At 35.8% G+C, this 11,868-nt stretch overlaps 1 protein-coding gene across 1 annotated transcript; it reads right to left on the minus strand.

The window, feature by feature from the left end:
* Positions 1 to 2,923: 2,923 nt before the first annotated feature.
* On the minus strand, positions 2,924 to 11,538 carry ip6k2a (inositol hexakisphosphate kinase 2a). Its single transcript, XM_067373528.1, has 5 exons — positions 10,909 to 11,538; positions 8,396 to 8,609; positions 6,024 to 6,190; positions 4,788 to 4,963; positions 2,924 to 4,699 (listed from the first exon to the last, which is right to left on the minus strand). Exons 1-5 carry the CDS (start codon positions 11,117 to 11,119, stop codon positions 4,061 to 4,063), a joined length of 1,407 nt encoding a protein of 468 aa, XP_067229629.1. The 5' UTR covers positions 11,120 to 11,538; the 3' UTR covers positions 2,924 to 4,060.
* Between the last annotated feature and the right edge of the window lie 330 nt (positions 11,539 to 11,868).

Genomic DNA, 11,868 nt, shown 5'->3' on the forward strand with positions numbered 1-11,868 from the left:
AGGATCACTGATGCTCTTAAAATTCTCTGCTCTGAAATCAGAAACTGATTTTTTACACAAGAAAGTAATAACAAACCTTACCTATTCTCTCTACATATATACAATGAGGTAGAGAAAATGCTTCTTTTTAGCATTTTAAAATGTAAGAGTTTTAGTTTATTGTAATTTTTTAAGCATATAAATGAAGTTCAACATAATAGCTTGAGTGAAATTGAACTTTTATTTATTTATAAACTTTATAAACAAATGTCTAAATTTTATAGAATATTAGTGAAAATTATTCATTTCAAATTTAATAGTAAATTATTTTCAGAATGATATTGAATGAATTTGAACTTTATATTGATTTATATTTACTTATAAATGTGTTTTTTATTAATTATTTATTTTATGAATTTTATAAAATATTTTTTATATTTTTTTAAATAGTGAAAGAGTGCTTCTTTATTTAATATTTAAAATATATTTCAAACTGTGTGAATTTGAATAAACTTTTATTTTATTTAAATTTATTTTATTTACAAGCTAGAGACTTGTCCCAGTTTTGTCGTGATCAAAAGCATTTCACACTGGCACTTGGAACGTTTAATATAACAGGTTGATGACTTTCAAGTTAAATATTTACTAATGTGTGTGCATATAAATGTGACCTCAAAAGACTCAGAAAAAGACAAAAGAAAGTGAGCAATGCTTTTCCCTCACAATGGTCTATTCTTAGGAACTCAGAGAGAACAAAGGTAGAATAGAATGAATTGAACTAAAACAGAGCACAGCTGAGTACTAATGTTAAGTCTAAATGAGCCAGCTGCGTACTTGAAACCAATAATTATGTAAGATGAACATATCCCCAGATTGGGGATGAATTCATTTGATATTTGTCTGACATTTTAAAGGTGTAATTAGCGTATGTAGGCCAACACATGATCCCCAGTGCAACAGAAAAGAACTAAAAATATGGTACTGTTCTGTTGCCATAGTGATTTCAGTATTACCAAACAGGTCCATTACCATGGCAACCACTGCGCTGGATAAAGGGTGATGCTAAACAATACTGACAAACATTCAGACACTGGCATCCAAACAAAAAAAGCATCATCCCAAACCATATACATGCACTGACCAATTAGCATTTACATGGGCACTGATACACTGCTGGATAAAGACACACTGGCCCTCATCCATGATGTCACATCAAACCACTCCACTGAGACGGGGGATAAAACAGCCAAACAGAACAAATTATTAAACAATCACTGTCCTCAAAGCCTATAAAGCCCATCATTTGGCATCTGAAGCCCCCAGTAGAGTGGTTATGTTTTGCGCCAGCTGTTCATGAACACAATTCACCAAATCTAGCACAGTAATATGAGACATTTTGTATCAATGAAGTCCAGTTGAGTTTAAATGTTACATCTTGAATGTGTGTGTGTATATATATATATATATATATATATATATATATATATATATATATATATATATATATATATATATATATATATATATATATTATAATATGTAATATTTTAAAATGTAACTAATTCCTGTGATGGGAAAACTGAATTTTCAGCATCATTACTTCAGTCTTCAGTGTCACATGATCCTTCAGAAATCATTCTGATATGCTGATTTGGTGCTCAAGAAAATATTAATATTAATATTGCTGATTAAAACAGTGATACACTACCATTCAAAAGTTTGGTGTAAGGTTTGTTTGTTTTTTGTTTTTTTAAAAGAAAGAAATTAATACTTTTATTCAGCAAGGGGTCATTCAATTGTGGCAGTAAGGACATTTATAATATTACAAAATATTTCTGTTTCAAATAAATGCTGTTCTATTGAAATTTCTATTCATTATAGAATCCTGAAAAAATATCAAGTTCCCACCAAAATATTATTAACAATAATATTATTAATAATTGAGCACCAAATCAGTATAAGAATAATGTAACACTGAAGACTCGAGTAATGGCTGCTGACAGTTCAGCTTTACCATCACAGGAATAAATTACATTTCAAATATATTATACTGTTGAGTTTTTGTAATAATATTTCAAAATATTCCTGTTTTTACTGTATTTTTGATTTAAAAAAAAATGCTGCCTTAGTTAGCATAAGAGACCTCTTTCAAAAACATTAAAAAAAAAAAAAAAAAGATTCCTTTTGACTAGGTCTGTATGTACTCTATAATTAATCCTCCCTGAGAAATGTTCACTGGAGTAAAAGTGTGACAACAAACTCCTATCTTTTTAAAGAGTGTTGTTGATAATGCATGTCTGTTTTACATCTGCGTCATTGTGTGACAGTGATACACGTCTATTTGTAACTGAGAGGAGCATCTAAATTCTCAAACAGCCAGTAAAGAGGATAAGGTCAGGCTACTTGGTCAGGACACCTTTAAAAGTTTTACACAGGGCAAGACATTAGCATTTTTAAAACTCATGATAATGGAGTGATGAGGTTATTTCCTCTCTGATGATTTCATCTCTCTGATGGCTATGAAAATGACCTCTTTTGATTATCTCTGTTCAAGGTTCCAATAAAGATTGTATTTTCTAAGAAAACTTAGGTTATTTGGTGTAAATCAGAGAATTATGAAATTATTGTATCAAGCAGTTTTAGGTAGTTTGTTAAATTTAGTTCCCACAAAAGCTTGGTATGGCAATCTTTCGGTCCAATCAAAATCACAGCTTGCATGTCTTTAGTCTTTAGTTCTTAAGAATGCACAGACAATTGTGAGTGATTCAAGTCAGGTTTTATTTCCAATGTATCAACTTCTGCCATCAGGGAAGTGTTATAGAGTCCCACTATGTAAAAGCAACCAAAAAAAAAAAAAAAAAAAACCTAAATTATATAAATACTAATTAAATACTAATTTATACCTGTATCTTTTAATATTTTAAATAGTAGGATGCAGTGATTATTATGAATTTTATATACAGTAATTATATTATATATATATATATTAGTTGTCATCATGTGTTGTATGCTGTGTACCTGAAAAGGACAATAAAGTATAACTCTATCATATCTATCAATATTAGTTAACAGATTACTATGGGTAAACACAGTAATGCTACTAGAACAGCCTTCAACTGATTTTAAGCTAGTTAAGTTTTAATAACATCCTTAATAAAGATCTTAAACATTTTAAGCAACTTCTTTCTTTTCATTTCACTATTCTTGTTCAGCATCAAAACTGGGATGACTTACTATAACCTGTTAGACAGCATATACAGTATATATCTGTTAGATACAGCACATCTTGCTAAAGAAATTATTTAAAAACAATAATATCAATGATAATAAGAATAATAACAGTACAAAACCAGAATAACACAAACAAGTTTTATTTTCCTCCAACATACCGTGTACAACAGATATAAGATAGAGGTATCTGAACATGTCAAATAATAATATTTATTAATATCATTATTGTAACATTAATAACATGGAATGTATTTTTGAATCTCCATTTTCTTTTTCAATGTTTTTTCTTTTTAGTTTATTTAGGAAATATGACAAATAAATAAAGCTTTATTATAGTCTCTGTATGTCAACTAACTATCCGAATATAGTTCTCTCTTCACAATGGGTAAAGGTGCAATGGGACAGTGCTGTAGAGCGACGGTTAACAGTATTCCTTTTCGCCACCAACTGTTCCTTCATCCAATAAGGAGTGTTCGGAAGCTAATCGAATTTCCAGAACCTTCTCAAGGAACAAGTACAGGAACAAAATCAGGTCCTTCTTTTGTAAATAACCATTTTATCTTCTCAATAAATAGGAAGAAAAGAGGAACGGCATCAACGTTGTAAAAGTACACCAAGGGAAGTGAGTAAAGCTACTGAACACAGAGGAAGCTGATCATGTGACATTTCAATGTTAGCCTCTCGAAACATTTTAATCCTCTACCCACACAAAAATCAGCAAAAAGACACCAAAAATAACTGAACAGGTGAAGTTGAGACATCTCAGGGGACTGAAAGAATGATGAATAAAAAAAGAAAGAAGTTTCTCACGCCATTCGAATGCCATGCTGGTTTGAAACGAAGCTGTGGTTTAATCTGTGCTATGATCATCTAGTTGGGAAATGATGGTGATAAGGTTCTCCAATCCGAAGATGTAACCGCTATCCTGCCCCTCATGGACAACACTATCCTCCCCGTAGTGCCTACAAGTGGTGTGGGCAAAGTCAATCATGCGTACGTCTACGGCCGGGCCGCCGTCTGACCTGGCCATGCGTCGCACCACCGCAGAGCTGCTGGTGCTGCTTCCGCCGCCACAAGCACCGCTGTTGCTACTGCTGCTGGCCGCACCTGCGCCGTGAGGGAATCCAAAAGCACCTCCCTCCACTTCTTCTTCCTCTTCTTCCTCCTCTTCTTCTTCTTCCTCCTCCTCCTCATCGTCATCTTCCTCCTCCTCTTCCGAAAGCCCATCCTCTGGGGAATGGCGGGATCGCGGAGGGTCTCCATCGTAGATTATCAAGAGCGAGCTGGAGTAAAAGCGATAGCTTTCGCAGGCCTCCAGGGCCGCCTGCATGTCTCGCAGCCTCCGCAGCACCGGCGACAGGAGCTCGCGCCTCAGGCGTCTCCCGTCATGGAAGAACTGAAAGATGGCCTCTTTGAAGCCAGACAGGGTCAGCTTACGGCCGTGGTACTTGTTCATGAACATGAGCTGCCCTGTGTCTGAATGATAGACCTGGACAAAAAGCAAAGGGGAGCGTGTGAACGAAACATTGCCTTTATAGTATTTTTCTTATGGAATCACGTTTAAGAGCTACGCTAACCTGCATGCCACAGAGGCGCACTCCGATGCTGGCGGATGTACTCTGCTGACACTTGCGGATCTGCATGGCCTTCTTCTCCTCAGAGGCATCATCCCCGTGCTGCCTTGTGCCCATCTTCAGATCGAGCACACATGGAACCGTGTAGCGCCACGTCAGGTTCTCCAAAAGGATGAATTCTGATGGGAGGTCCTGGGTTAAGGGAAACAGATTCTCCTTTCTTTTCAATAAATTGTGCTCAGTTAACCTTTGTTTTTGTTGCATGATTATTTTTATTTTCCTTACAATTGTCATTCTAATTGTCTGCATACGAAAGAAGCTGTATAATGTTGTGCAGTACGAATATCTACAATGAGCAGAGATTCATATATTTTAGTGATATTTTTAGCGATTTTTAAGTAAAAAGTGGGTAAAATGGGTGTTTAAACTGATATAATAGTTAAAAAAATATTAAATATTGAAATATTTATAAAAAATATGTAAAATATTTTTAATATTTACTTTCATTGACAATAAATGAGTTATATATATATATATATATATATATAAAATTTAATACCATATATACATATATAATTTAATACCATATACATATATATATTTTATGTTTATAAACTTTATAAATATACACACTACTGTTCAAAATATTTAATATTTTTCGAAAGAAGTCTCTTTGCTCACCAAGACTGGATTTATTTGGTCAAAAATAGAGTAGTAATTGTAATTGTGAAATATTACTACAATTTCTTTTTAAATATATATATTTATTCTTGTGATGGCAAAGCTAAATTTTCAGCAGCCATTACTCAGTGTCAATTTTCAATGTCACATGATCTTTTTAATTGTCATTCTAATATGCCGATTTGGTGATTAAGAAATATTTGCAGTTGTGTTGCTTTATATTTTGGTGGAAACCATGATCATTTTTTTCAGGATTCTTTGATAAATACAGTTCAAAAGACCAGCATTACTTTGAAATATAAATGTTTGGTAACATTATGATGGTCACATTTGATCACTTTAATGTGTAGTATTATTTAATAAAAGTATTTATTTCTTTCAAAAATATCTTACTGACCCCAAACTTAAAAAAAAGATATTAAATAATTAATTTAATTTAATTTAATTTAATTTAATTTAATTTAATATATATATATATATATAAAATAATTTAACTAGCAGCAGTAAAGTACACAAGACCAATCCACTTTTGTTGTTTGTGGCAGCACTAAAGGATACTATATTGGTTGCGGTGTTTTGCGTTCTCCTTCATCCTCTGCAGGTGTTGTTGGTGGCACTTGAGGCTCCAGGGGTTGTGCTTGAGCTGAGGTCCAGCAGCATTGCTCCCCTCCAGACTGTAGTAGAACACCTCAGCCTGCTTGATCCACTCCTCCTCGCGTTTCACACTGTAAGGGTGAAGACAGAGGTGGGTCAGCCAGACAGACAGATTAGGGCTAACTTTCTGGATCAGACTACTTGTTTGGATGAACTCAACATGCTTTTTTAGAGATCTGAACAAACACCCTAGGACCCAGAACACCCAAATAAGCTTTAATCAACATGCTAAAAGAATGATTTTAGCATGTTGATTAAAGCTTATTTTGGGTGTTCTGGGTCCTAGGGTGTTTGTAGCAACATACTGGATGCATGGCGGCTTGGGCCAAGAGATCATAAACAGCAAATATGTTTGAACTTTAATATTAAATAATTACGCTATCTGGTTATGTTATTATCTGAAAATGACAATGACTTAATGCTACTCTGACATGCACATTTGCTACAGCTCCGACAAGTGCATTTCTTCTGGTTTTAAAGTAGAGAGCCAGTAGAGATGGTTATTACCCATCCCGCACAGAGAACAAATGCCCCTTATCTGCTTTTAACCCCTTCTCCAGTCACACAGAGGTCACTTCTAAGTCACAAAGCTACGCTGGTTACATAACCCTTGCTAAACTTTGGCTCAAAACACACATTTGCACCAGTCCGGCTGCCAGGAGCTGAGAGAGCATCTGCTCTGCCCAGCTGGGTGTTCTGTGGGTCAGTGTACTTAGCACCTCTTCATGACGACAAGGACACTACGATCGGTCACATTCTCACTGAGTCAGACATGTACTGAGCAGGGCCATTATTGCAGGAGAACACAGGCTAGTATTATTCGAGAGATGTGGGGTGGTGCGGTCTAGGCGTTAAAGCTTAAAACTGCTAACTGTAAAGCTGCTGGTTCGATCCGCAATGAACAGCACATGATTTGTCAGTATTGTGCCCTTGAGAATGATTCTGAACCTCAACATCTGTTAAATGACAACTAGCACTTCAGCAAGGGTTTAGCACACATAACTTTGCTTTATTTCAGGGGTTTCAAATTGAATAAAGAAGAAATTTAAAGACTTTATTTTGGATTTTAATCAATCCAATGATGCAGTGTTAATGATGCAAAACTGAGCTACAAAAGTAGTAGGTGGTTGTCAGGTCAGTGCTATTCATTTTTTAAAGTGATTGAGGGGTTTTTCTGAAAAAAAAAAATTAAAAATGCAAATGCGAATGCGAATGAAAAAAAAAAATGTAAATTTTAAGGCTACACAATTTGGCCAAACATACTTTGTATTATATCAATTTGACTATAAAATAACTATTATTATGATTATGTTATAATAATAATAATAATAATAATAATTATTATTATTATTATTACTATTAAATAAAAACATTAAACAAAATAAGAAATATTACTATTGTTATAATACTATTTCACTGTAAAAAAAAAAAAAGTACACTACAACTGTAAAATTACAATACTAACTTATAAACACAAGAAGTGGTCCCAAATACACTACATAAGTGACCCAAAAAACAGTGGATGGATGGATTTTACATGGAGCAGCATTTACTATGAACTGAGCCACTGTAAATTAAATTGCAGCCTTTGCGATTTGATAATAGCACTAAGCCATGTCGTGATTTCAATTTTATTTGATTAATCATTCAGCCCTACTTGCTAGGTGGTTGCTTACAGGCCCATATTAAGAGACACACTCTCAAGTTTCTATGATATTCTGGTCTCTGGTCCCTCATTCAATGCAAGTCGTTTGGATTTGTCCCAAAGTTTTTTGTTTGTTTTTTTTTTCCCCATTGACTGCATTGCAAGGCATTTTAGTCAGAACAAAATTAAAACAACAAAAACTTATACTAAAATAACTGTCAAAATAAAAAAATCTTTTGAGGTTTAAAGGCCCGTTCACATAAAGGACAATAATTATAATGATAAAGATATAGTTTTAAAAAAAACGCCACAACCATTGCGATAAAGGCGCAGAGAAACAATATTGTTGGAATCACTTTTGGAATTTTTTTTTTTTTTCAGTTGATGAGCGATAAAAACAAAGACAGCCAATCAGAATCCCAAAGAGCTTGAGCCTTTAAAGCGGCAGACAATATAACTGCAGTGCACTTAGAATCAACAGAATGATATCGTCCGCTGGTGTGAATATAAATATCGTTATAATTATCGTTCTTGGTGTGAACGGGCCTTAACTCTTCAATCCTATTTTTCTATGCATCTATTACGCATATTGACAAGCCGATTGCATAATAAACGGTTACCATCCCCTTACCTCTTGTCCTTATCCTTCCGAGTGTGTCTGGACCGGTCCTTGCTGTAGCCCTCATTGTCCAGCAGCATCTTACTGACCCATTTTATTTTGTTATTGGGATCCAGGTCGGCCGAGGGGACCACATTCTCCAGGTCCCCAAGCTCACTGTGCAAAGGGTACGCAATAAGACACAAATTCCCTTCCTCATCTTCTTCAAAACTCACCGACACCACACCTGCAGAGAGAGGGAGGAGAGAGAGAGAGATGGAATAGAAGACAAAGAGGGGGAGAGGAAAAAAAAGAATGAGGTCAGAGGTGAAACCATAATAACTTCACTTCAGCAAAGAAGAAGTAGTCAGAGTTCCGAGCTTTAAGTAAACTGTCTGGGAAATCTTTAACATCTCTTACCCACTTCTCTTTTTTGCTCTTAAAAGCTCGCCAGTCTTTAACAAAAGCTACTGAGCCGACAGCACAGGCTGCTCCTAACCTGATAGGAATCACACAATCCATAACAAACAACAAGACAGAAATACTTGGAAATGTGCGAGAGAGATAGAGAGGGAGTGGGGGGGGCAATAGTGCTGATAGCTGGAAAGAGAGAGAGGTCTAAGAAACAACAACAACAACCAATGAACAGGAGCTGTGACTTCACTGGATTGGTTCTCAAAATGTGTCATAGCAAACCACAAGAAACAATGACGTTCAATCAATTGCCACACAAGAATTAGACCGGCCCACGAACAAATGACAAGAGGCTAAAGATATGATGAAACCAACACTATTTATTGTCAAATAACAAATCATATAACTTCATGACTCAAATTCAAAACTGATTTCAAAAGAATCAGATAAAACACAATGGACAAACCTGGGGAAAAAAAATTTAAAATTCACAGAAGAAAAATATGGACATTACAAGAACACTGCAGTCCCAAATAGTCTAAAATGTCTTAAAAGACATACATGAGACATCTTTTGCATAGAGAAATCAACAAATCAAATATATGATATTCTGAAAAAGGGAAAGTACTACAAGGATGAATCTCATGAAAAGTCAAACACTTGATTCATATAGATCAGTGATTTCAACCTAAAATCAAATGGGGAAAAAAAGAATATATAATGAAAATAAAATTAAAATAGATTTTGTGTGTTGTTTTATTCCAATTATTTTCAATGATGATAATGGCCTCCCATTACTCTAGTATTTTAATGCATCAAAGTAAAAATATGAAAAAATGTGCAGTAATACAATTATTTTTATTTAAATCAGCTTAAATTAGAGGCAGAACAAAAAAAAAATACTACCACGATGTACACATTTTAATCATGTAATGTAAATTATATATTTCATCAGTTTTTGCATTATAATAAAGAAATGTGCTGTATTGTAATGACAATAACGCTACATCGAGAAAAAAAAACGACAACAAAAAAAACACCCAAAGTCTCACCAAGATGTCCAATTCAGAACATTAAAACAGAAAACAGTTTAGAAAAGTGTCAAAAGCACTATATTCAGTAATTTCCCACAGTTCAGGAAAAGAAGTGCATTTCAAGACACCCCCAACAACCACAAAGATGATGTCTAAACTTCTGTTTTGACATCACACCCATCCCTCAACCACACCCAAAAAAAAAAAAAAAAAAAAACAGATGTCCTGCACACTTATCATCATAATGGAATCCAGGGTATTTAAAGCATATGGACCATGTAGTGTGCATCCAAACAAGGCTGTAGGCCTATATATTTGAAAGAAGTAGACAGTGGACAGAAGCAACCTAAGCTGGTTGAACTTGTCTTTCCAGGTGCATCTTCAGAAATGTAACCACAGGTGTGTGGGAGGCAGTCAGTGATTGTCATATCAGCAGTCTTTTGGTCCAGAAAGAAACATTTGCCATTGCTGCTTATTTTCAAGTTTGTCAGGCTGGTAAGCATTCCACATTCAGACATTTCATCCTCAAACGAGACCCTGATACCTATGTGTTTGCGTTAACAAAGTACAGCCTTGCTAGCATGCAATAACTTACCTTATAGGGGTCCTACCCGAAAGGGAGCTTTACAAGGATAGTAGTACACCCAAACATTTAAATACATTTAAACATGACTTTCTTACTTCTATAGAATGTTAGTAACCATTCTTTTTTTTTTTAAATGAATATGACTAACTAATGAATGTGACAAACAGGGTGTCTCTTTTTCTGTTCCACGAAACAAAGAAAGTCATACGGGTTTGGAAAAACACGAAAGTGAGTAAACGATGACAATTTAAATATTATTATTATTATTATTTTTTTTAGGTGTCCCTGAGCTGTCCCTTTAAGAATTTATGATATTACAACAGCGCCCTCGTGAGAAAACAGCGACGGAAACGCAGCAAAACAGGCCTTCATTCAGCATGAAGATTTTTTTTTTTTTTTTTTACAGTCTAACACACCGATAAAATATAATATTGTACACGAAAGAAGGTTATGAAAGAAAAAGGAATAGCCTGTATAGTCAGGAAACCAGAATACGTCGCATTATTACTTACCTCTATATTGCGGTGTAAACTTCCGCATAGCCGCAGGGAGGCTCTTGTAAAACTGATGCTCCCGGGGGATGAGGGGCTTGCATATCGTCTGCTCCCCGAAGCGAAGCACACACGAGTGTCCCCCCACCTGGTGCACAAAGGGCTCAAGGAGTACCCCTTTCCCCAAATACCCCTGCGGCTCTGTCTGCATCCCCTCGATGGCTGGGCTCATCCTCCGGGGGCATTAGACTCTCGCTCCTGGTCCAGTTGGACACCACAAGACGTGTAGACGGTTAAAAGGACGAGATGGTCTCTCTATGTTTCTCTCTGCCTTTCGTTTTTTTCTCGATTCACTCTATCGTTTACTCACTGTCAGCGATGTAATCTTCGTCGAGGCAGCAGAACACTGCAGGACATAAACAAAAGAAACCGGAATGAGGAAGAAAGACGACACGACAGAAGAAAGAACACAGCTGTGTTTTTTTCATTCAAATCGTTTCTCTTATGATACGAATCATCTAGTTTGTATCTTTCTGATTGAGTAAAGTGCTCTATATTTGTTTGAAGGGTTTAGACCGAGAAAAAGCAGTTTAAACGCCTGAGCGTCAGCCGCTTTCTCTCAAGCTCTTCTACTGACACCGTAATCTCTCACCGAACTGAGAAAATGTCAGCGCTGCATCACAAGCCACGCCTCTAATATCAAACTGGCCAATCAGAGAGCCAGAAACGGTGTTGGGTGGCAACCAGTGGAGAGGACAGAATGCGAACAAAGAGTGAGGAAGGGTGGGGGAGGGGAGGAAGTAGATGGAAAACAGTCTGGGGTGGAGGGGGTGAAGCTGAGCAGCTCAGCTGTTTTTCTCCCTGTGTGCTGTGACATGGATGTCAAAGCTGTTAAAGTGCATGCGTTAAGGATCTTGCTAGGGTCACAACACGTAAATGCAGAAAATGCAGATTTCCGAGCAGGGGGGAATTGAAAGCTGA

Source organism: Chanodichthys erythropterus, chromosome 21 (genome assembly GCF_024489055.1).
Source record: "Chanodichthys erythropterus isolate Z2021 chromosome 21, ASM2448905v1, whole genome shotgun sequence".
NCBI lineage: Eukaryota > Metazoa > Chordata > Actinopteri > Cypriniformes > Xenocyprididae > Chanodichthys > Chanodichthys erythropterus.